General features: G+C 39.7%; 1 protein-coding gene across 2 annotated transcripts in view; it reads left to right on the forward strand.

The window, feature by feature from the left end:
* The window catches only part of MAPRE2 (microtubule associated protein RP/EB family member 2), a 171352-nt gene that overhangs the window by 117918 nt on the left and 26383 nt on the right, over positions 1–27051 (forward strand). For both annotated transcript variants that reach the window (XM_049899901.1, XM_049899900.1), the window contains 2 exons: positions 211–356; positions 7485–7698. In XM_049899901.1, the coding sequence (XP_049755858.1) occupies positions 211–356; positions 7485–7698 (360 nt within the window). The remainder of the gene's footprint in view (positions 1–210; positions 357–7484; positions 7699–27051) is intronic.

Raw genomic sequence — 27051 nt, forward strand, 5'->3', positions numbered from 1 at the left:
GGAGAATGGCAGGTGCTGTGCCGAGGCATGGTCCCTTTTATCCCCTGGAGACAAGGAGGCAGACAGCTGCGGTGAGAGGAGCACACGTGGCTGGGAGGGCTGTGTGTGAGTGACAGCAGCTCCATAGCATGGTTACCTTCCTGCCTAGCAGTCTTCATCACACCTGGGTACGGTGACACTCACACCAGTCCTTTTCTTGTCTCTTTCCAGGAGCAGCCTATTGCCAGTTCATGGACATGCTTTTTCCAGGCTGCATTAGTTTGAAGAAAGTAAAGTTTCAAGCCAAGTTGGAGCATGAGTATATTCACAATTTTAAACTTCTGCAGGCATCGTTTAAGCGAATGAATGTCGATAAGGTAGGAGACTGACTTGTACCTCTATATGCGTTGCCTTTCTTTCAGTTGCTTTTGAGCAGAAATGCAGAAATCCACAAATGTGTCAGTGGGATTTATCTTGATATCTCGATCGTAGGTTGGGATGTGTTTATGGTATAAAGCATCAACCCTAACGTCCCACAAAAGCCTCAAAGGCCTTTATTTGTGTGAGGTTTTTATTTAAGGAGGTTTTCTAAACTTGTAGCCATTTTACTGAAAACTCTAAGAGGAATTTAAAATGTTAAAATGTTGTTAGTAGTTATGTTTTAGTATTGCAGAGGAGAAATTTTCATGATTACCAGATGCTTCTGTATTTCTTTGTGTTTTGTGTTCCTTTGGAGAAATAACATGTTATGGTGGGAGTAGCATAGGTTTGAATCCCAGCTCCATGACTTGAGCAAGTTATTTAAATTCTTTGAGTCTGAGTTTACTAATTGTAAAATGGGACTAAAAGCCCCTTTCCTGTGGTTATAAAATTGAAATGAGGGTATGCGTGTGAAAGTGTGCAGTAGGGTGCCTATGCTCAGAGTCTCGGTAAGTGCCATACCTTTCCCTTTTTTTGCTTTTGAATTATTTTGTCCTGGAGTGATGCGAATGGGTTAGATTGGAGTCCTTTCTTCCCCCAGTAAAGGACCATTGCTAATGGTCCACTCAGTCTGCACGTTTACTGCTATTCAAACTACAAATATGAATCCATATTCCTTTTTTAGGATATATCTCTTAGAGGAAATAGGCTTGGAAAGAAGTGAATTTTTAATAAGGGAAAAAAGATAAACCAGCAGAGAAGAAATGGAAAACTTTTCTTTGCATAAAGAGTAGCAATAAATAAGCTATAGGAATTAAAAATAATAATAACAAAGTATTGGGTTAAAGAGATACAAAAGTTAAAAGAAAGGAGAAATGTTTGGTGAACTCTGTGTATTTTTTAATTTAGTACAATTCATATCTTCCTAAATCAAAGCATTCTTACCAAAATACTACCAAGAAAATCTCAGCTTCTCATTTTCTCAGAACTTTTATCTCAAAATATACATTCTCTTTAACATCGTAAGCTTTTGGATTATTTTATAGTTTTTATCTTTAAAACGTGCTCTGCTATCGTTAATTTCCAGTTAGTTCCTTCAATATACAGGCGGTCCCCAACTTACAAGGTATTTGAGTTAGGACAAACTGCACTTATGACTGTTTTGTTTTGTTTTTTGTACATCGTATTTTTTTATGTACACTACATACAGTGTTGCAGCATGTAATTTGCTGATGTTACCGTTCTCAGATATTCACTCACAGATGTTCAGTGTTATGACTTACTCTTCAAAACACTGCTGTATAGCAGACTATGGTCTGGTCTGCAATGAAGTCTGTGTCGGTGTCAGCGTAGGGAGTCGTAAAGGATAGAAAGTCAGACAACGTTCAACTCTAACGACGTACGTCAATTGAACTGTGCACGCACCTGACAGCCGTAGCAATTTCAAATTCATTGTTAACAACACTGATGCTGACTTCATTGTAATATTCTTCAATGTATCTGAAACATTGCATCTTCCTGGGAGGAAGTTACAGGAAAATGCGTGCAGGGGATTTGGAAAAAATTGCTGGGTTATGTGAACATGCTGTAAGCATTCGATCAGGATGATATGATGGAAAAGATTGGTGGAAAATCGTCCATATGGTAAAAATCCTGAATTTAGAACTTGATATTGCTGACGTGGAGCAGCTCATAGATCACAAAGAAGGGGGATTGACACATTAGGACTTAATGAATTTTGAAGAGGAAGAAATGCTGAAGAACAAAGAAATAATGAGGGAAGAGGAACAAGAGAAGTTGTCAAAAAGATTTACAGTAGAAGGATTAGCGGAAGTTTCTTCTAAACTAAATCAGGGGGGTTTCAGTTGCTTGAAAACATGGGCCCAAACACATTGCTTTGCTAAAGTAGATAGGCAGATTCAAGAAGCAGTCAGATGTCACTGCAAAACATATGAAGAGAAAACGAAAAAGACCATACAGACAACTCTCACTAGTTTTCTGACTAGAAACACTATCCCCATTGCTAGGGATAATCTGGATGATCCAGAGCTTTCCACAAGTGGAGTTATTACCAAAACTGACCGAATGCCAGCATTGTCCAACAGTTCTTCATTGTGGGAATAAGTTTTTATGATTTGTGTGTTACTTCATGTGTGTATTAAAATATATCCATAAGTTTATATGCAATGTTTCCAACCCCCAAAGACAAAGATTGGATTTATAAAGATACTGATAATAAAAGGCAATACTAATGAAAACTTAAGGAAAAAAAAAAGAAGTATTGGACTTGTGTCAAAACAGACTTACAGCGGAATCATTGGAATGGAACCCAGTCGTAAATTGGGAACTACCTGTATTCAAAGCCAAAGCTGTATAGGTTCTCCTTACTTTTACATATTAGCAGCACCACTTGTGTCTTTTTCATTCATTTCTCTATGCGTACTTCTAGATTGAAAAGAAAACACCCTTTCATTGGTTTAATGATGGAACTCCTATATAACAGATTAATGGGCTCTGTATCTTTCTAGCCCCCACGTGTCTGTCAGTTTGTCATACTATGGGGGCTTATGTGTTGCTGTGATGCTGAATGGAAAAGCTCAACATTATCAGTCAAAACACAGCCAGAGGCTGACCACAGAACAGATCATCAATTGCTCATATGCAAGTTCAAGTTGAAGCTGAAGAAAATTAGAACAAGTCCACGAGAGCAAAAGTATGACCTTGAGTATATCCCACCTGAATTTAGAGACCACCTCAAGAATAGATTTGACGCATTGAATACTAATGACTGAAGACCAGACGAGTTGTGGAATGACGTCATGGACGTCATACATGAAGAAAGCAAAGGGTCATTAAAAAGACAGGAAAGAAAGAAAAGACCAAAATGAATGTCAGAATAGACTGTGAAACTTGCTCTTGAATGTAGAGTAGCTAAAGGAAAGGAAGAAATGATGAAGTCAAAGAGCCGAACAGAAGCTTTCAAAGGGCATCTCAAGAAGACGAAGTATTATAATGACATGTGCAAAGACCTGGAGATGGAAAACCAAAACGGAAGAACATGCTCAGCATTTCTCAAACTGAAAGAACTGAAGAAAAAATTCAAGCCTCGAGTTGCAATATTGAAGGATTCTATGGGGAAAATATTAAACGATGAAGAAAGTATCAGAAGAAGATGGAAGGAATACACAGAGTCATTGTCCCAAAAAGAATTGGTCAATGTTCATCCATTTCAGAAGATAGCATATGATCAGGAACCCGTGGTACTGAAGGAAGAAGCTTAAGCTGCACTGAAGGCATTGCTGAAAAACAAGGCCCAGGAAATGACGGAATGCCAATTGAGATGTTTCAACAAATGGATACAGCACTGGAAGTGCTCACTTGTCTATGCCAAGAAATTTGGAAGACAGCTACCTGGCCAACGGGCTGGAAGAAATCCATATTTATGCCTATTCCCAAGAAAGGTAATCCAACTGATTGTGGACATTATCGAACAGTATTGGTTAATATTACCTGCAAGTAAAATTTTGCTGAAGATCATTCAAAAGCAGCTACAGCAGTACATTTGACGGGTAACTGCCAGAAATTCAAACCAAATTCAGATGAGGACATGGAACCAGGGATATCATTGCTGATATCAGATGGATCCTGGCTGAAAGCAGAGAATATCAGACAGATGTTTACCTGTGTTTTATTGAGTATGCAAAGACATTCGACTGTGTGGATCATAACAGATTATGGATAACATTGCGAAGAATGGGAATTACAGAACACTTAATAGCACTCATCGGGAACTGGTACATAGATCAAGAAGTGGCCATTTGAACAGAACAAGGGGATACTGCATGGTTTGAATTCAGGAAAGGTGTACGTCAAGCTTGTATCCTTCCACCATACCTATTGTATGCTGAGCAAATAATCTGAGAAGCTGGACTGTGTGAAGAAGAATGGGGCATCAGTGTTGGAGGAAAACTCGTTAACAACCTGCATTAAGCAGATGATGTGGCCTTGCTTGCTGAAAGTGAAGAGGACTTGAAGCACTTACTGATGAAGATCAAAGACCACAGCCTTCGGTCTGGATTACACCTCAACAGAAAGAAAACAAAAATCCTCACAGCTGGACCAATGAGCAACATTATGATAAACAGAGGAAAGATTGAAGTTGTCAAGGAATTCATTTTACTTGAATCTACTATCAATACCCATGGAAACAGCAGTCAAGAAATCAAACAGTGCCTTGCATCGGACAAATCTACTGCAAAAGACCTCTTTAAAGTGTTGAAAAGCAACAGTGTCACCTTGAAGACTAAGGTGCGCCTGATCCAAGCCATGGTGTTTTCAGTCACCTCATGTGCATGTGAAAGCTGGACAGTGAATAAGGAATACTGAAGAATTGACACCTTTGAATTGTGATCTGGCAAAGGATATTGAATATACCATGGAAAGCCAAAATAATGAACAAATCTGTCTTACAAGAAGTACAACCAGAATGCTCCTTAGAAGCAAGAATGGAGAGACTACATCTCACATACTTTGGATATGTTATCAGGAGGGATCAGTCCCTAGAGAAGGACATCATGCTGGTAAAGTAGAGGGTCAGCGAAAAAGAGGAAAACCCTCAACTAGATAGATTGACACAGTGGCTGCAACAGCGGGCTCAGATATAACAACAATTGTGAGGATGGTGCACAGAGGGCTTCGTTCTGTTATACATAGGGTTGCTGTGTGTCGGAACCGACTTGATGACACCTAACAACAACAACATCTCTCTAGAAGTATACACACAGAGAATGGATGAGCAATTGTTAAGGATGTTGAGGGAAAAATTCTTGTAGTGAAAGGAGACCAGCCTTGATGACCTTTATTAGCCTGTCTAGCTTTAATATGCTGCAATTCTATTCATAAGTCTTGTGAGAGACAGTGGTCCCCTGTTCACATTTGTCATAACCTAACAGAGTGTGGGAAGGTTGGATGCAAAGTTTTGCTTGCACCTCAGATTTTTTATTTATGCCCCTGGAACTTCCATTTTGATGTTGCGTTGTTGGTACCTGCCTTTGAGTCTGCCTCAACTCACGGCAACTCCTGTGCACAACAGGACAAAACACTGCCTAGTCCTGCGCCATCTCCATGATCAATTGTGTATTGACCTGTTGTGATCCATAGACTTTTCACTGGCTGATTTTTAGATCACCAGGCCTTTCTCCTTAGTCCTTGGTCTGGAAGCTCAGCTGAAATCTGTTCAGCATCATAGCAACACATGAACCTCCAGTGACAAATGACTGATGGCTGTACGTGAGATGCGTTGGCTGGGAATCAAACCTAAGTCTCCCGCATGGAAGGCGAACGTTTTACCACTGAATCACCATTGCCTCCTCCATTTTGATAGAGAATGTGCAACTAGTCAGCAGTAGTAAATGCCTTCTTTTAAAGGCTAGGACACAACCATCCTCTAGAACGATAAATTTCCGCATGTCTGGCAATAGACACAGTAGAATAGCATGTTAATTAAGGACTTCATGTTCTAAGAAGTCGTGTTCTAAAACAAATAAACAAAATTTAAAAGTCAGAAGGCATGAAAATGTTTAAATAGTACAATGAAAAGGAAATTTAGTGCAACGTGTGAGCAGACTTCACGCTCAGGGAGAGTGAAGACACCTAATTCTCTATTACCAGAAAGCGTATTCTTAAAAAATGGGGTGTCCTCCGAAAGTTTGCTTCTCTTCATTTTCTCCTGTATTTGATTTAGTTTGCATTTAAGCTGCATGATTTTTTTTTTGGGGGGGGTAATTTATTGCAAATGATTTCGTTTAATGGATGGCCTGAAATGCTTCAGTTGCTTTTTTTTTTCTGTCTTTCAAGTTGTCATTGATTAATTTATCCCCCTCCCATTCATATTGTTACACTATGAAGTTGTGTGCTTTGAGCACTGTGATTCTGTCTGAGCCACACACTTAAATGCACACATTCTCACTCCCCAACTGTGTAACTCTTGTGGCTCTCACTCAACTAGTATTCCAGCCCAAAGATAATAGCAAGTAATGACCTGGTAATGGTGCAGTTAGGGTAGCTAGCTATATACTTTTCCATTTTCCTTCAAGACTGTTGCCCACTGAATTAGAGCTAAGCAATCAAACCACGTTTTTGTTTGTTTGTTTGTTTGTTTGTTTGTTTTTAACATAATCCCAGAGGCTCCTGTAAGACCTCTAAACCAAAACCTGTTGCCGTCGAGTCAATTCTGATTCATAGCAACTCTATAGGACAGAGTAGAACTGCCCCATAGAGTTTCCAAGGAGCGGCTGGTGGATGTGAACTGCCATCCTTTTGGTTAGCAGCTGTAGCACTTAACCACTATACCACCAGCGTTTCTGAGACCTCTAAAGGAAATGCTAATTGGCTCTTAGGTTGTAGGAAAGGTTACTCCATGAAATGATGAGATGCAGGTCTCAGGAGCTGATCTGACTACTGTGCACCTTCTCTTCCGGAGTGCCTTCTGTGACCCCCTCAATCAACCTTCATTGCCCCCCCACTCCTGTGACACATGGTACCCGTGCTCCTGTGTAGCCCATGTGCTGCTGATCCTGAATCTTGGCTGATTGTTTTCATGCTTGTTTCTCTACATTGTAAATAAGCTCTGTGAAAGCCCATTTTGTTTCCAATGAATCATTAGGTTGGCATATGTTTGCATTGATTTGAGTCTTATTCAAAGGGTTTATCCCAACACAGCTGGGCCAGAAATAAGAGTAACTCACTGATCTTGAAACAGCACATCCCAGGCCTAGGGTTTGGGGGGAAGATGCTTTGAAAATACACACACTATAAGGAGGATCACTCCCATTTGACAGATAAGGGTAATCCTATATTTGTTTGGTTTGTTTATAAGTATTAAATATTCCAAGATACCCAATTATGACATTTTGGTTTCATTCTTTAATCTGATGAAAAATTATATTCTAGAATACAGCTAGAAGAAGGGAGGGAGAGATCAGTAACCACGAACTGGGATATAGTTAAATTGAGATAACACTTCAGTTGTGTTAAATACAAACAAATCTGAGGTTTGTGACTCACCTGGTGACTTTATATTACAGGTAATTCCAGTGGAGAAGCTAGTGAAAGGACGTTTCCAAGACAACCTGGATTTTATTCAGTGGTTTAAGAAATTCTATGATGCCAACTACGATGGGAAGGAGTATGATCCCGTAGAGGCACGACAAGGGCAAGATGCAATTCCTCCCCCTGACCCTGGCGAACAGATCTTCAACCTGCCAAAAAAGTCTCACCATGCAAATTCCCCCACAGCAGGTATCAGAACACGGAAATCGTTACAGCCGCTTTCGTTTTAGAAAATGGCTCATACCCACCTGTGCTTTACCATTATCTGTAATTGATTCTTCCCAGGAGTCAATATTTTAGTGCCTTTGGATGGTTTTTATTGTCTGTTGGACCACATTTATCTTTCTAGCAGTGACACTGTTTGTAGTAAGTCTAACGATCATCATTTAAGCAATTAAAAAGACAGAACTCTTCCCTTTATATGGCTGAGCTGGATGTTTAAAATAATACTCAGAGAACAGGTTGGGTTTTCTCCCTAGTTTTTCTGAGAAATTTCAAGTAGGCTGTTTAGATTTTGACTGAAGTATTTTCACTGCTTAATTGTTGGCAGTATAGACCAGAAAGTGAACTGATTTTTGCTTTTAAATATGGGTCATCATCTATAAACCTTCATAGGAAATTCATGAAATAATGCATCCTATCTCTTGTTTACAAAAAAAAAAAATGAACCCAGCGCTGTCAAGTCACTTCCAACTCATAGTGAGTTTATAAGACAGAGTGGAACTGCCCCATAGGGTTTCCAAGGAGTGGCTCGTGGATTCGAACTGCCGGCCTTTTCGTTAGAAGCGGAACGTTTAACCGCTGCAGTGCTGGTTTTTAACTAATTGCATTCAGCAACACCTCATTAATCCAGCTTTGTCCAAAAGTGAAGTTATTGAGAATAAATACCTGGAACTTTAAATTTTTGTGTAAAAAAGCTTTATAAAACATACCATAAACTTCCTTCCCATAAAAAGCAGGCTTTGTCAAACAGAATGTATCCTTAATAAATTAGGGTGGTTATTATAACCACCAAGTGTGGGGCTGGATGGTTAAACAATGGCACCTTCAGGAGGCCGTTTTGTTTCCATGCCAAATGTAGAAACCATTGTTAAAACTTGCTAAATCAATAATTCTGTAAATAATACGAATTCCTTATTTACTATTTACTACTTTTTTTCTTTTACTAAATAGGTAGTGATAGCTTTGTAATTACAGTTTTCCTTGCTATTCTGAAGTCTTTTTTTTTTTTTTTTCTTTTTTTTTCTGGATTCATGGTTATGTTCCAGGGAGGCCGAGGCCATTAGAAATCTGGCATTATTTTACAAAAATATTTTTTTTAATATGCAAAGACATAAGGGTTAACATATTATGAGCCTGCAACTAATTCTTAGATGTTTCCAGGAAAAAGTACATGTGTGTATGGAGAGAGAGAGGGGGGATAAAGCAAAAGTGACAAAATGTTAACAGTAGGTGAAGAATATGTGGATGTTCATTTTATTATTCTTGCAACATTTCCACAGCTTTGGAAGTTTTCAGAAAAAGCTTGTTGAGGGGGGTGAGTGTGTGGAATAAAGGTATCTTTGAAATCGTAGTATCCTCCCTTCCCTAGCAAGGATGATATGATTGCATGATTGCTGTCACAAATAATGTTATCCTTTCATTAAGAAAACTGAAAAGAAAGGCTATTCTCTTGTTTAATGTTTACATAATTAGCTTAATATTGTGATTTATTATTCTTTCCTGTGACCACTGGCTTTGGAGTCAGATTTGGTTTTAAATTATCATGTCTGCCACTTGGGGCAAGTTCTGTAATCCCTCCCAGCCTTGATTTTCTTATCTGCAGCATAAGAACAGGCCTACTACATCTGCATGCCCGCATGTATGAGAGCACACAGTCTCATGAGTATGTTGGATGAACTCTTGCTCATCTGCTTAGAATAGTAGTAGTGGAGATGGAGAGAAATAGACAAATCTGAGAGATATTTAGGAGGTAAAGTAGATTGGGTATTGGTAATGAATGGACATTGGGGTAAAAGAGAAGGAGGTATCAAACATGACTTCTTGGTTTGTCTCGCACAACTGGGTGAATGTTGGTATCGTTCAGGAAGTACTGATAGAGAACCACATATGGGGAGGAATCCTAAGTTCGTTTTGGACATACTGGTTGTTTTTTTAATTCCTTTAGGATATCTAAGAGATATGAGTAAGCAGTTGTATATGTGTGTGCTCATGCATGCATGCATGTGCATGTGTCTGGAGCTCAAAGAACTGTAGACTAGAGAGAAACATTTGTGAGTTTCCGTGTATCCCTATAATTGAAGCTGGAAGTGAGTACTGAGTAAGAAGGGGAGAGTGCCTTGAGGACTCTTTCATTGAGTGGTGGGGTAGAAGAGAAAAGACCCGGATAGGAAACAGAGAAGAGGCCAGAAAGATTGAAGGAAAACTAGGGAGTGATGTGTCAGTGAAGCGAGAGGAAGGAAGCAGAATGGTCAACAGGGTGTAAATCTTCTGAGAAGTCAGTCAAAATGAGGACTGGAAGAGTCTATTGGAAGTCATTGAGGACCTTTAGCAAGAGCATTTTAAGTAGACTGATGGGACCAGGAGTGGGCTGAGGATTGAAGGGAGGAGATTGAGACCGCATAAAAATCCATCTTTAGAGCCATGGAACTGATAAGACTGGGTAGAATAAAGAAAACTAAGCACAGAACTTTGTGGAATGCATACATTTAAGGGTCAAGAAAGAAAAGAAGCTGAGGAAAAAAATGAACATCAAGAAGAAGACCAGGAGAGCTCAGCATCAGAGAACAAACAGTGGGAAATTTCTAGAAGGAGGGGTTACCAACAGTGCTGGATATTAACTGTGGAGAGATCAAATAGGATGAAGCTTGAAAATAGGCCAATAAAATCGGACTCCTGGGAGGTGATTATGTAATAATCCTTGTACAGAATTGGTCCATTAAAGTGCTGAGCGCATTCACCTAGATTGCAGTGATTTAACAAGGACATGCATGTTGACTGTGGAAGTGGATGTTGTAAGGGTAGATTCCACCTTTAATAAATTTGTCAGGAAAAAAATTGAGGAAAATAAAGATCTTTGGTTGGTGTAGGGAAAAAGCTGATGATAGCTTCAGGAACAATGGTTGGAAGGAGAGTGATATTTTTCTTGGTCTGTTTTTGTTTTATAAAAGGCATCATGAGCAGATTTGTTAGTTGGGAGAAACCTACCCGTTGCTGTCAAGTCAATTTTGAACGCACAGTGACACCTGTAAGACAGAGTAGAACTGCCTCATAGGGTTTGTAAGGCTATAATCTTTATGGAAGCAGAGTGTCACATATTTCTCCCTTGGAGCAGCTGGTGGGATGGAACCGCCAACCTTTCGGTTAGCAACTGGTTGCGTAACCACTGTGCCACCAGGGTTCCTTGTTGGGAGAAAAGGTCTGTGGAAAAGAAGTAATTGAAAATGAGAAAAGAGAGAAAGGAAATTGGTGGAGCATGACTAAACCTGGAGGGAAAAAATAAGGGCAAGGGCATAGATAGAGGGTTGGAAAGGAAAGGAAATATTTGTTTTTCTGGAGCAGAAGTGATAGGGGGAGAGATTAGATAAAAATTAAGCCACAAAGAGTTTGGGAAACAAAAATTTATGGTGGCCCAACCTGGCCTTCAACTTTTCAGCAACTTCCATCAGCCTAGGAGCTGGAGGTGAAGATGGGAAATGGTGCGTCCTCTCCAGAGTTTGGAGTTGGGGAGGCAGGTGGAGTGGAAGGACAAGGAGGTGAGAGAAACCAAAGGTGCTAGATATCTCCCATCTTGTTTAGTCTTTTTCTGTTGCTGTTAATTATGTACTGATTAATCTTATAACTCAACTGCCACTTTTTCAAGTTTTTCGTAGCATATTGGATAGACCTCAGAATTTTTTTTTTCCACAATCATAATGCATCCTTGGAGCCCTGGCGGTGCAGTGGATAAGAGGTCACTTGGTTACTAAACAAAACGTAGGCAGTTTGAATCCACCAGCTGCTCCTTGGAAACCCTATGGGGCAGTTCTGCTCTATCTTATAGGGTTGCTATGAGTCAGAATTGACTCGACAGTGACAGGTTTTGTTTTATTTTAATGCATACTTAAATTTTTTCACATTGTGGAAAAAAATCATATTGATTAAGGATAACATTGCATAGCCGATTATTGTAATTGCTGTCAATAAGTTGTACAATAAGTTGAACTGGCAAAAGTTGTGTGAAAGATAATATTTACAACAGTGACAAAAACAAATACAATACGGCCTTATGACAACAGAGAAAAAAAAAGTAACTGCTGAAGCAGACCAAACAGTTCATGGGATTTGGTTTCTCGGTTTGGAGGTTTAGAGTCTTGGTTCCATGGGACATCCCAGTTAATTGGCCTAATAATTTGTTTAGTGCTTCCGTTCTGTCTCCTAGTTCTTTGCTTAATGCCTGAGGTCTTAAAAGCTTACAAGCAGCCATCCCAGGCGCAACAATTGGTCTCTATTTACCTGGAGCAACAGAGGAAGAAGGAGAGGAGGAATAAGAGGAGGCTGTGTAATCTGTGGCTGATTCCCTCTGTGAACAACTGCCTCCTTTGCCACGGGACCAAAAGAACTGGATGGTGTCTGGCTGCCATTAGTGAACATTTTGACCAAAGAGTCCATAAAAAAAATCCTGATCAAAAGGGGGAAGATACAGAACAGAATTTCAAATCTTCATGGACTTTGGACTTTCTGGAGCCATGGAGGGTGGATGAACTCCTGAAACTATTGCTCTGAGATAATCTTGAAGCCTTAAACTAAAAATATCCCCTGAAGTCATCTGAAAAGTAGTTTAGGTTAACTACTAAAAAATGCTTTGCCTTGAGCATTATGTTCTTTTAAAAACTATATGGGATCAAATTGTCAACAGCAACTTGAAAGATTAGATAGAAACCTTAGAGGGTAGTGAGTGTATGTTAATGAGGGAGGGACAACTCAGAAAAGGAGGATGAGAATGGTTGCACAACTTGAAGAATGTAATCAGTGTCACTGAATTGTACTTTGTAGAAACTGTTGAATTGGTGAATTGGTGTATGTTTTGTGGTTATATTCTCAACAACAACAAAGTAAAATTTAGGAAAAAAAAATGTATTTTTTTTCACTTTGGTACCAGCACTCCTGCTTATCTTCAAACAGAACTGTCATTATGCTGCCTTGGCCTCATTTTCTAGAAATTCCATCACTCATCTTCCACAGAAGCCACAGAGAAACTTGTAACATATTTATAGAAAGGATGTCAGTGAACCTGAAGGTGAAGAAATATGTATTTTGCTGAGCTCAGCATCTCAGGTGTCAAAGCTCAGGAAACACATTAAAGTCAACAGATAATAAATTTGGTTTTCAGTGTTCCGGAAGGCAGTTATTTCCTGAGACTTTTGTTCCTGGTATGTTGGCCATGTTTAGCTCTTTGGCCTTAATCAAGGAAAGGGATATTTTCTGAAGTCCTACCAGTCATTCACTTTTTAATAAAATATATTCAGACTATTGGACATCATAGAATAGTCAGACTATCTGGAAAAAAATTATAGCAAGGTATACTTCACAGGTGGAACATTATTTAAAAAGCCATAATAGGAGAAAGGCTTCTCTAAATACAATAAGGCCTTATTTTGCTAGAGGTCATATATCCAACTATTGGGAACACACCCGAGAAAATGGAAGCCAAATGTCTTCTAAGAGTCACAATTTGTTATTGTTGTTGTTGTGTGCCGTTGAGTCTATTCCAACTCATAGCAACCCTATATGACATAGTAGAACTGCCCCATCGGGTTTTCTAGGCTGTAATTTCTTTTAATCTTTAAGGCAGCACATCACCACGTCTTTCCTTCTGCAGAGTCACTGGGTGGGTTTGAACTGCCAACCTTTTGGTTAGCAGCCAAGCACTTAACCATTCCATCACCAGGGCTCCATAAGGGTCACAGCACCCATTGCTGTCAAGTCAATTCTGACTCATAGTGACCCTATAGGACAGGGTAGAACTGCCCTATAGGATTTCCAAGGCTGTAAGTCTTTACAGAAGCAGACTGCCACATCTTTCTCCCACAGAGCAGCTGGTGGGTTTGAACCTCTGACCTTTTGGTTAGCAGCCAAGTGCTTTAACCATTGCACCACCAGGGCTCTTAAGAGTCAAGGTAGGTATTGTAAAATCTGTGCTCCTGAGAGAGTTCCTAGGGTACAGAGTCTATTTTCTTAATTTGGGCCTAATTATTATAAACATGGGGATCTAGTTTCTCAGCACAAAACTTACTGGGACAAGTAGTACACTGGTACCAATAGAAAGCACAGGCATCAGTTAAAAGAAGAGCTAAAAAACTTAAAATCTTACTAAACAGCCTAGTAGCCTGGGATCTTTATTGTAGAATCAAATAGCTCCCTGCCTCTCAGTAGCTCCCAGAGTATGTGTGACACCCACCCCAAACCTCCAGTGCCAGCAAGCAGTAATTTGTACTCCTGATTCTTAATATTCTCTATTATGATGCTGATCCTGAATCATCTCCCCTGTGAACTATTTTTACAGCCTCTAAACTGGTCTCCCTGCCTCTGGCCTGGAAGGCCATCTTCTTCATACTCAAGTCTGATTTTGTCCATCCAAAATTTAAGACAAATTAAAGTGCTTAATGAGCTGAGGGTCAGCTGTCTGGGAAGTATGTCTTTATCTATATGCATAACTGTATCCCATTTACCTCACAGTAGTAATGAATCTGTAACATTTAGCAGTAATTTCTGTTCTTGCCCCTAAGCCTTGATGACTTCTTAATTGTCTGCATTGGTGGAAACAAGCAGTGACCAGTATGATTGAGAACAAGAGAAGATCCTTAGTTTTTTTTTTTGGCTTTGGAATACTTGATTCCTTTTACAGAGAATTTATCTCACCCAAAATAATTCCTTAGGCTAACATTAAAATTAACTTGCATGTCCTGACTATAATGAATTAAAAGCAGTAAGTGGCAGTTTAAATACATCATGTATGGCAAAGGGACCATATTAGAGGAGAAAAAGTGGTCATAGAATGGTTTATCCACAGGTTGATAATTGAGAGGACTGTATATTAGGAGTCCGTCAGTGGTGCAAAGGGTTAAGTCTTCTGCTACTGACTGAAAGGTTGACGATTCACTTCACCTAAAGGTACCTCAGAGGAAGGGCCTGGTGATCAACTCCCAAAAGATCACAGCCACTGAACACCTTATGGAGCAGTTCTGCTCTGACACACAGGGTCACCACGAGTCAGAGTCGACAACAGCAACTGGTTTTTGTTTTAGTTTTTTTCTAGCTATACTGACAAGGGGAAAAAAATGTGCTTTTACATCATACAGTCTACTGTTTTTGTCAGAGCATGCTGGGTTTTTCTGCTGTTTCAGTAGATAGAAGATTTTTCTTCTGTAGGTTCGGAGAAGCCATGGAGCAATCTGTTGTCTGTGTGTAGTTGGGTGACTTAACGGGACTGTAACGTGTTTTGGCATAAGCAGAGGTTTTCACATAGGTGGATGACTGCCTGGTGGGTTTTATTCTGTCTGCATCCTGAGGAATTGCCTCTTGAATTGCTTTTGATCTCCCAACCAGTAACAGCTATTAAAATACACATTCTCGTAATGATAGGTGTCTATTAAGTGCATATATCATCGTGAATCATGATGTTTGTAAATTTATTGCTTTGAGCCATATCTGCAACTTGAGATAGCTGTCTGGGGGCATCAGCTTTTCTGTGTGAGCACTTACTAAACTTAAAAGGAAATTCTAAGTTACGGTTACTATAGTAACTGCAGCTTAGACACATTGAAAATTCACATACATTAATATATTTAAACCAGACTCCCATGTATAAATATAGTGTGATGGATTTAGAGTTGCTATGGGAATTTAGTCTTTAAACTTTCTCTTTTCCTCAGAGATATCAGTGTTTCAACCTTGACATCTTAACATCTGAAAAGTGATTTCAAAAGAGAAGCAACCTAAGAAGTACAATAGAACAAAGTATTTGATCAGTTGTAATTAAGTCCATGATAAATGTAGATTTGAATAAATCCTAACAGTGTTTTTCAAAAACTGTATTGAACATTTGGATATTCTTACCCTCAGTACCCTTGATTTGGGCTTCTCTAAGGCTGTTCATCCAATCTTAAAAAAGGTCACCAAACTTTTTCATTCATTCATTAAGCAATGTTTGAGCATTTTTTGAGCGCTTCTTATGTAAGCATCACTTATTGCCTTCTTTTGAGAAAGAAGAGTTGTTTTTATTTTTTTGTAGTTTTTTTGTTGTTTTAAAGAGAGGCAGTGAAATTAGCAGTTAAGAGTAGTTTTTGTCCTCGTGCTGACCTTGGTTTTATGGCCCAGAATATGGTCTCTTTTGGTCGGTGTACCATGTTGGGAGCAGTATTTTACAAATATCATTTAGGCCAAGGTGGTTGATGATGTTATTCAGATCGTCTCTTTATACTGATTTTTTTTGTTGTTGTCTAGTTCTAACAATTGCTGAGAAGGGAGTGTTAAAGTTTCCTGTTATGATTGTGGGATTATCTATTTCTCCCTTTAGTTCTCTCAGTTTTCATGTCATGTATTTTGAGGCGCTGTTATTAGACATACACAAATTTGTGACTGTAAAATCATCCTGATGAATTGGCCCTCGTATTATTATGAGGGGCCCCTTTTTATCATTGTTAATACTCTTTGTCTTGAAGTCTATTTTATTTGATATTAACATAGCCCGTCTGACTTTGTTATGCTTACTATTTGCATGGTATATCTTTTTCCATGATACGTTAACTTTCCACTTGTCTTTTTCTTTATATTTAAAGTGTATCTCTTCTCATTGTTGTGTGTTGTCTGGTTGGACTTGTAGTGACCCTTATAGGACAAAGTGGAACGCCCCACAGGGCTTTCTAGGCTTTAATCTTTATGGGAGCAGGTCACCAGGTCTTTTCTGCCACGGAGTGGTGGTTTGAACCGCTGACCTGACCTTTTGGTTAGCAGCTCAGCATTTAACCATCAGGCCACCAGGGCTCCTTATATCTCTTGTAGGCAGTATGTAATTGGGTTCTGCTTTTTTATTCATTCCAATGGCCTCTGCCTTTAAATTGGAGTATTCAGAGCACTAATGTTTGTCGTAATTATTGGCTTGTTTAGATTTAGATCTACCATATTATCATTTGTTTTCTGTTTGCCTGCTCCATCTTTTGTTTCTCCTTTCCTGTCTTCTTCTGGATTTTAAAAATATTTTTAGAACTCCATTTTAATTTATCAGTTACCTTTTTAACGATACCTCTTTACATTAATTTTTTTAGTGGTTACTCTAAGGATCACCATATATATTCTGTTCACTGTACAGGTAGTCCCCGACTTACAGCGGGGCTCCATTCCGACAACTCTGTTTCAGGTCGGTTCTGACTGACTTAAGTTGAATACCTCATTTTTTTTTTTTTTTTTTTTTAGTTTTCATTATTCTTACCTTTTACTATCAGTGTCTTTATAAATCTGGCAGTGCTTTGAACAGTAAATCATAAAATTGAACACCTGTGAGTGAACATCTGAGAATGATAACACAGCAAATACACACTGCAACGTATTACTAATGACAAGATGTACAGAAAAACAGATGGTTGTAAGTACAGTTCATTGTAATTAAAATATGTCGTAAGTCGGGGACTACCTGTATACTTTAATATTATACTACTATATGAAAAATGTGGAAATCCTGCAGCCCCCCACACCATACATATAGTTGCCATATGTATTATATCTATGCTTATTATAAACCCCACAAGACAGTGCCATAACTTTTGTTTTAAACCTGCACTGTCTAATACAGTAGCTACTGAGTACCTCAAATGTGCATATCCCAAACTGACATGTGTTGTATGTGTAAAATGCACAATGGATTTAGAAGATTTACTATAAAAAAGGTAAAAGATCTCATAATTTTATATTAATTACATGTAGAAATTTTAATATTTTGTACATATTAAAATTAATGTCATTTTCTTTTTACTTTTTTTGAAGCGGCTACTAGATAATTTTAAATATGTGGTTTGCATTTTATTTCTGTTGTTGATGCTTTAGACAGTCGTGTAGTACAAAGAAATTAAGAGAAAAATCTTTTTTTTAATATTTTTATCATTTCTAGTATTCTTCACTCATGCCTGAGCATCTGAGTTTCCTATTGGTTTCATTTCTCTTCAGACCAAAGGACTGTCTTTAGCATTTCTTGTAGCACAAGTCCAATGGTAAAAGATTCTTTTGGTTTTCCTTTTTCCATAAATGTCTTTATTTCACCTTCATTCTTGATGGATATTTTCAGTAGATAAAGAATTCTGGGCTGATTTTTTTTTTTTTTTTTTTTTTAAGCACTTTAAAGATATTCCACTTCCTTACGGCCTCCATAGTTTATGATAAGGTGTCCAAGTTCATTCAAACCATTCTTCCCTTATAAGTAACAAGTCGTTTTTCTCTGGGTGCTTCAAGATTTTCTCTTTATTTTGGGTTTTCAGTAGTGTGACTGTGATTGCCTAATCATCATTCTGTTCATCCTGTTTTGGAATTCATTGAGGTTTTTGAATATGTAAGTTTGTATCTTTTACCGTATTTGGGAAGTTTTTAGCCACTATCTTTTAAAAACATTTTTTCATCTCCATTCTCTCTTTCCTGTCCTTCTGAGACTCCATTTATCCATACTTTGAACTTATCTCACAGGTCTCTCAGGCTCTGGTCAGCTTCTTACAGTCTTTATTCTCCCTCTTTAGCTAAGATGATTTCTGTTGATCTGTCTTCAAGTTTACCCTCTCTTTCCTCTGTTACCTCTATTCTGCTATTATGCCAATTTTTTATTTACTCTATTTTTCAATTTTTTTTATTAACTTTTATTGAGCTTCAAGTGAACGTTTACAAATCAAGTCAAACTGTCACATATAAGTTTATATACACCTTACTCTGTACTCCCACTTGCTCTCCCCCTAATGAGTCAGCCATTCCAGTCTCTCGTGACAATTTTGCCAGCTTCTAACTCTCTCTATCCTCCCATCCCCCCTCCACACAGGAGATGCCAACACAGTCTCAAGTGTCCATCTGATACAAATAGCTCACTCTTCATCAGCATCTCTCTCCTACCCACTGTCCAGTCCCTTTCATGTCTGATGAGTTGTCTTCGGGAATGGTTCCTGTCCTGGGCCAACAGAAGGTTTGGGGACCGTGACCGCCGGGATTCCTCTAGTCTCAGTCAGACCATTAAGTCTGGTCTTTTTGTGAGAATTTGGGGTCTGCATCCCACTGATCTCCTGCTCCCTCAGGGGTTCTCTGTTGTGCTCCCTGTCAGGGCAGTCATCGGTTGTGGCTGGGCACCATCTAGTTCTTCTGGTCTCAGGATGATGTAGGTCTCTGGTTCATGTGGCCCTTTCTGTCTCTTGGGCTCTTAGTTATCGTGTGACCTTGGTGTTCTTCATTCTCCTTTGATCCAGGTGGATTGAGACCAATTGATGTGTCTTAGATGGCCACTTGTTAGCATTTAAGACCCCAGACGCCACATTTCAAAGTGGGATGCAGAATGTTTCCATAATAGAATTATTTTGCCAAATGACTTAGAAGTCCCCTTAAACCATGGTTCCCCAGGCCCCTGCCCTTGCTCCGCTGACCTTTGAAGCATTCATTTTATCCCGGAAACTTCTTTGCTTTTGGTCCAGTCCAATTGAGCTGACCTTCCCTGTATTGAGTATTGTCCTTCCCTTCTATTTTTCAATTTTAAACTTTTTGTTTTTTTTATTATTTCTCTGCTGAGATTGCTACCTTTCATTCATTACGAGGATATTTTTCTTTACTCACTGAGCATGGTTATGGTAACTGCTTTAAAGTTCTTGTCTGCTAACTCCAACATCCTGGTCACTCATAATTGCCATCTGTTGATTGTCTTTTCCTGTGAAAATCTGGCACATTTTTCTGAATCTTCATACGTTGAGTGATTTCAAATTGTCTTGGGCATTGTGAATGTTAGTTGTAGAGACTCTGGATTTTGTTATATTGTCCCAAAAAGTGTTGATTTTTTGATTTAACAGATAGTTAACTCAATTAGAGTCCAAGGGAAAACTACTCAAGAAGTTGAATCCCATTCAAGTGTCCTAACCTTCACTTGCCTTTCTCAGACCTGTACCTTTCTGCAGGACTTTCTTTTCCTTATTACCAAGATGCAAATCTCCGTTTACCTTTAACTACAAATGATGGTCTCACACCAAAACCATCATCAGAGACTTTAAACCAGGACAGTCCTTGATGGCATTTGACTCTCCAGAGCTGCCATAGCATAGGTATAGGCGCTCTTGTTCTTTTATGGTCTCGCATCAAGGTAAGTCATGCCTGTTTATTCTTACAACTTCCCAGGAGGTACCTGATTGATACTGCTGTCTCACAGTCCCCAGTCACCTACTCACATACCCTCCTACCCATATACTATTTATTTCTTCAAAGATCAAGCATTAATTTTCAGATATCATGAAATCTCAACTCAAAACAAGGAAGAGATGCATTTTTCTCACCAGCCCCATAATTAGCAAGACAACTTTGCATATAAAATGTTAGTTCTTCTCATTATTATATGAAAAAATATACCTTTCATTCATCCCCTACCCCATACCAGCATTGCATCTACTTGGCCTGTCCATATTAAGAAACCATCCTATTGCTAAGCCGCATACCACTTAATGGCTGCTTCTTTAGTTCCATTAAGATCTAGGGAAAATGGAAAGAAACACTTATAATGGCCTGATTAAATAAATTCTTAGAGGAGGTCTCGCACCCCATGGAAGGAGAGTGATAGTGCCAGTTTCGTTCTTCCAGTTATACATCTAGCATATACAAGATGTATAAGATATACTTTTGGTTATTGGGATACTTTTCTCCTCATAGATTAACTAATACTGTATTTCTTTACCTATAGTAATGAGGAAGCCGCAGCATAAAATATGAGCAGTGCTCTGCCTTACCAGGGTACTAAATATCTGTGACTTTGGAATATAAGGCACAGAGAGGAGCAAAAGGTCATGAAGAATTCAGGAGCTTTGGATACTAATCTCCTGGCAGTGTCTCTGGGAGAACCTAAGGCTCCTTCCTAGGAAGAGCCATGCATTTTTCATTTCCACCCCAATTTGTTTGCTTACTGAGGCAGTATCTTTGCCAGGAGATGGTGTACTACTAATTCAATTTGCAAGTTTTAATTGTCTTGGGTTTCTGGAATCAAAGTATGTACTATTTTTTTCTTAAAAACAATTTTTAAAAGCTTAGAGATAAAATCCTAGAGAATGTTGTCTGATGCCATTAGTGTATAAACTCTTTAAATCTAATGTGAATATAATTATTTCATGAAAGTTGGGGAAAAGGAAAACATTTAAAATATAGAGGGACTTGTCAGTAGTAGCAGGATTTAATGAGCATGTACTAAGTACCTGCTCCTGTTTAAAGCACTTAATATGTATTAACTCAGTTTAGCTTCACAACAGTTTAAAAGATAAAACCAAACCCGTTGTCATTGGGTAGATTCCAACTCATTTTATCCTAAAAGATAAAGATAGGTAGTATAATTATCCCTATTTTAGAGTTAAGAAAACTGAGGTACAAAGAGGTTCAATAACTTGCCCGGGTCACACACTAGGAAGTAGGGAACCTAAAATATGGAGCTAAACACTCCAGTGCTTGTAGTCTTTAGCCATTATATTATATTGCTTCTAAAATAGCATAGACAGGGCCCTGTTTTATGTCTTATCTCCTCCCATTTATACTGAACCACAGTAAATTTTCACAAACCAAATTCAAATTGCATGGTGTGTGGAAGAAATAGAAATGCCACTAAGGCTTGAAACGACAGAGTACATGCTGTTCTGTTTGGATACTTTTTTTTTTTAATGAATTTTTTAAACATTCCGGAACATTCTTACTCATCTCTGCAAAGGGCTCTTAAGCGAGAGAGTGAGAGTTACAACATTTTGTCGACATTTATAAATGGAGGAAATGTTAAACCAGTATTTCAGCTCACTTATTAGCCCAAAAGCAGAAATGTACGTAAAGCCTAGAATACTGAGCCTTGGACTAATGGGATTACTAATCTCGATTTCTTAAATCCATCAACTCATTAACTCTTTGGGTAAATGGTCTGGGTCGTTTCAAAGTGAAGAGTAACCCCTCAGACAAAACTGGCATGTATTTGAGCCTGCTGCACTCTGTTTCCTCACATGGGACTCTGTGGAAGAGGCTGGCGGCCTCCATTGTGCTCCCAGCTACACCTGGTTAGCAAACAACCGTGGCCCTTTTTGAAACAGCATTGGGTCCTTTTATAAACAACATCAAGCCATTCTATATGTTGAAATATTAATTGATTCTGCAACTATAACCACCACCACCATCACCACCACCACCCCGCCCCCCCCCCCCCCAGACGTTACTCTGACAGAACATTCTTTTTCCTCTGAATAGGTATAACAGTGTTTTGCTTCTCACCCTGGCAGTAAACCTTGTCACAGGCCTTAAATGACTTAGCATTTATTCTCATTTTCTATAAGCAGAATGAAACAGGTCACGAGTGAACTTATATTTATTATCAGTGCTTTTCTTTGTCACTTGGTGTGTTGGACAAGAATATAAAACAGTTTTGATGGAAGAATTTTCTGGAATTACTTTGAATTGGGTCAACTAGTGTATCAGCCAGGTCTGTCTTGTTCAATCATTGTGTCCCCGTTGCCTGACACATTGAAGGTTCTCATTTAATAATCGTTGAATTGAATTAAATTGAACCACTGCAGTATCCATTTGAATCAAGGATGACATGTACCTAAGCCAACACATAGCTGTACTTGAAGTAATCTCCATGTATCTCCATCACCTGAGAAGCCCCTTACACTGTAGCTTAGAAATTAGCATGGTATATTATACAGGAGCATAGGAACTATTTCTGAAACAACAGTTATCATTTCGGGGATTCTCCCCCTTTTTTGTGAGAGCTTTAATTCTCATTAATTCATTTAATCACTTAAGTATTTTTTTGAGGCACCGCTGATAAACAATGAGTCTGACAGGACCTCTGCTTTCAAAGAAGTTGCAGCCTAGTGGGAAAGCCTGACAGTAAATAGACAGTAGCAATATGGTGAAGTAAATGCTGTCAGGGTACAAAGGAAAAGACCACCTGAGCTGGTCTTGCATATTCTAGAAAGGTTTCTTGGAAAAAGTGAGGTACAGCTAAGATTTAATGAATGAGTACAAGTTAACCAGGTGAAGGGTACGGTGAAGAAGGTTCAGGCAGAAAGAACAGGAAGTTGAAATCAAGAGAGAATGTGCTCTGTTCAGTAAAATTCTTCTCATTCAGTATGACTGTTAAGCACGAGGCTATAGAGGTAAGCAGGGCCCTTGTGAAATGGGTGTATTAGAGATCTTCAGCTTCAAAAAATTACCACAGACTTAGCAGCTGAAAACACATGTATTATCTCATAGCTTCCGAAGTCCAGGCACAGCTTGGTTGGGTTCTCTGTTAATTAGGGTCTCACCAGTCTGCAATCCAGGTATCTGCTGGGGCTGTGGTCACTTCGAACCTCCCTCAGGTTGTTGGCAGTTCCCTTGCAGTTGCAGGACTGAGACTTCAGTTTCTTGCTGGCTGCAGCTCTCAGTTCCTAGAGGCCACCTGCAGTTCCATGGGCTTTTTCAACATGGGCTCTGACCATGTTAACTTCTCCAAGGCCAGTAAGGGGGGGATGGGTCTCTCAAGCATGTTTGCTGACAAGACAGAGTCATAGCTGCAGTAACGTAATCATGAATGTGATGTCCTATCACATTTTCCATAGTCTTTTGGTTAGAAGAAGTCATAGGGCCCACCCACACTCAAGAGGAAGGTATGACACAAAGCCATGAACACCAGGAGGCAGGGATCATTGTGGGGAGGCCATCTTAGTGTCTGTCTGTCCCAGAGGTTTACATTTTATAATGGGGACAGTTGGGAGGCATTGGAAGGTTTAAGAAGTTTGCTCCCCAGTGTAGAGAACACAATTACAATCCAAAAGACTAGCTAAGAGGCTATGGCAGCAAACCATCAGGAGAGGATGGTGGCCTAAAAGAAGGTAATGGCCATGTGGATTATGGAGACTTTAAGGAGGTACAACCAACAAAACTTGATAAACTGGACATGGGAAGTAAAGGAGAGGCGGATGCCAAGGATGAGTGATTCTAGCTTGGCGGATTGGTGGAAGCAAAGAACGCTGGCTTCTGATGATTATGGTTAGTAAAGGAGAACGGATGATTCAAATGGGGCTGTGTCCTAGGTTCTCTCGTCCCTGAACTGGGACCTACTCTGTGGCCTCCAGCCATGTCTGTCATTGCAAGGAAGTCTGGGTAAGACAGTGTTAAAGAAGCACCACAGACTTGCCACCATCAGATGAACAACCCAAAGCCCTAGTCTTAGCAATTGAAGTCGACAGGGACTATGACTGGAATCTAAGGGACAACATATTCGTAAAGTAATTAAACACTTATGTACCTCCTCAAAGTGGCAGTTTTAGTTTATAAGCCTTTTGCTGAAATGACTGCTGAATGCTGGGATTGCAGTGACACCCATGATGCCATTGTCATGGTAACGCCTGTGTCTTTTCTTCCCAGTCTGCTTAGCTCTTTCCAACCACCCCTTCAAATACTACCTTTCCCTAATGCTGTAAGTTGGGTGCTCCCCTAAGTTATCTTTGAGATGCTGATGTGTGTAGTTTTTATGGGGGCGAGGAATCCTCACCATTTCCGGTGCTCTAGGAAAAATTTAAAAATAAGGATTTGAACTAAGATGGTGATTAGATTTTGTACCTAATGTGTTTCGAAGCTGCCTTAATTTTCTTCCAAAACGTGAGAAGCATGAAAAGTCAGAAGTGTATCGAAAGACATGTATACCATGTTCAGATAACTATTTAAAAGTTAGAATTTTTAATGCTTGAGCCATTTCAAGATGAGGAGCTCTTTCCTGCATTTTTTTTTTTCCCCTATGAAAAATTCTGTGAAACCAAAATGACTCAAGCAGAGCCTGGAAAATACTGGAGAATCACATGATGGCTAAAAATAAGCACATCATCTCCAGCAGGGACAGTAACCAGGGCGGAAGTAACTCAGTGCATGAGTCCTCACACTCGCTGGTGTGCTCGGGGTAGCCAGCCCTCTGGCCCATGCCAGGGATAGGATCTGTCACGTCCAGTCAGGGCAAAGCTTGCTTTCGGTGTGACCACAGCCACACCCTGGCGTGGCGCTCTGCTCTCTGTGGCCCCTGATGTCCAGTGTGGCCCACGGGTCTGCTCTCCCAGGGCAGAGCCATTTGTTATTCTGTGTCATTGCCTGTGAGAAGTGGATCGGGAGGGACTCTAACAGTCTTCCATCGCTGCCTACTTTTCCTTCAGCCCTGTCCTTGGAATCAGTAGCAAATGCTGTCAGTCATAGTGTGTCTCTTTGTGGCTTAACACAGCAAAACGTACATGGTTTAAAATGACTGGGGTATCAGGGACTGTTCAATAGGGTATATAATGTGGTTTTTTTAAATATTGCATTGCAAATGCTTTACCAAAAAACAACAACAAAATAAAAACCTGGAGCACTCACTCTTAGACCCAGGGGAATTTCTGCAGTGGCCTTCTTACTGGTCTTTCTGTGTCTTCCCTCACCCTCCACTAGCCTGTTCACCAGAGCAGGTAGAGTGAGCCTTGTGAAGCCTAAGTCAGATATGTCACTCCTCTGCTGAAAATCCTGCAGAGTCTTCCCTTTTACCTTCCCTTTTACTGCCTGACCATAGCCTGTGAGGTCTTCCGTGACCTGCCCCTTCCGTGGCCTCTGGCCTTCTCTCCTCCTGCTGTACCCCAGGCTCCTTCTGCTCTAGCCATATTGGCCTCATTCCCAAACAGTTGAAACAGGCCTTTGCACTAGCATTGGACCATTCCTCCACCAGAAATGCTCTTTTCCTGGCTATTCGTATGACTAACTTCCTCACCTCCCTCACATCTTTGCTCAGATCTCACTTTCTTAATGAGACCTTGAGTAAGGGCCCTTCCTGAGACTGGCATGGCCTGTGTGGGGATCATGGAAGCTATGACTATGGAGTTGTTAAAGGAGATACTGGCTTCTGTGAGGAGTGAGCCCTTTGAGCCAGAGCGATTCCCAAGTCTGCCTGATGGACATCTTGCCTTTTTGCATCTTTGTAGACACTGACCCACTGTGACCCATGAAAGGTCCTGAGTCTGAATGGGAACTGAAATAGAGAAGACCCATGGAGGATGCTCAGCTTTTCCTGAGCTTGCTATTTAAAATTGTGGCTCACCCACCCTCAACCCCATAATCCTTATCCTTCATGCTCTACTTTTCTTTCTCCATGGCATTTATTGTATAGCTTACTCTAGCATTTGCTGATGTGTTATGTTATTGTTTATTATCTCATATCCCTGCTAGAACATACATTCCACCAGGACAGGCATCTTTGTATTTCATTCATTGTTTTATCCTAGGTGCCTATTAACTTCCCAGGCACTAGCAGGGGTTCAGTAAATATTTGTTGTGTGAATAAACTAATTAGGGTAATTTCAGGGGGAGACTTAAGCTAAATAAAGCACACTGACTTCGCAGATAAGTAAAGAGTACATGGAATGGAGGGACTATGCCTGGGAGCCCAATGGTGGGTTCTAGGTTAATACATTTTTGTAAAGATTGTCTTTAAATAAAAATGGAGCCTCTTTTCTTTCCTTGTGATTTCAGCCATTTCATTTTTCTTTTGCCACTGTCTAGAAACGGGAAACTAATGTACTTTTTCATCATTAGCCATTGAATCAGGTCTCGTTTGCTGACTAATAATAGTAATGTAAGCTGACATCTGTAGGGTCGCTATGAGTTGGAATCGACTCCATGGTACTGGGTTCGGTTTTTTTTTTTAGCTGACGTTTATCAAGCACTTACTATGCGCCAGGCTGTTGTGTATTTTCCATGCATTAACTCATGTACTCTTCCCAACTCCATAGAGTAGGTACTGCTCTTCCTATTTTATACATAAAGAAATCAAAGCTCAGTTATAACCAGAACTAAGCTATTGGAACCAAGAATTGCATTACTTCTAAAATTGGTAAGACTCACTATTTACCACTACTATGAGTCGGAATCGACTTGATGGCAATGGGAATAATGGGTGCTGCTATTTAAATACAGATAGTCAGAGGAAACAACAACCAGTGAATAAAATATATAAGTAATTAAAAAAAAAAAATCAAGGTGATAGCGAAAGTCACCCAGCCACCACGTGGCAGAGTCAGGATTCATATGAAGGTGGTCTGGCTCCAGGGCCTCCCCGCCCCCACCCCAGCCCCTGTGCTACACTTGCCCCAGAGGCAAGATGGAGGATATCCAATTCCATACCAGGTCTTCCTTCCCACAAGGTTCATGTGGCTCATGGTTGGCTGTATGGAGCCACCCAAGCTGTTCAAAGAGGACCTGCCTACTTTTATAAGCTGACACTGAAGTAGCAAAAAGGAAGAGCAGCCAAACTTTGCCAGC

Source organism: Elephas maximus, chromosome 11 (genome assembly GCF_024166365.1).
Source record: "Elephas maximus indicus isolate mEleMax1 chromosome 11, mEleMax1 primary haplotype, whole genome shotgun sequence".
Taxonomy (NCBI): domain Eukaryota; kingdom Metazoa; phylum Chordata; class Mammalia; order Proboscidea; family Elephantidae; genus Elephas; species Elephas maximus.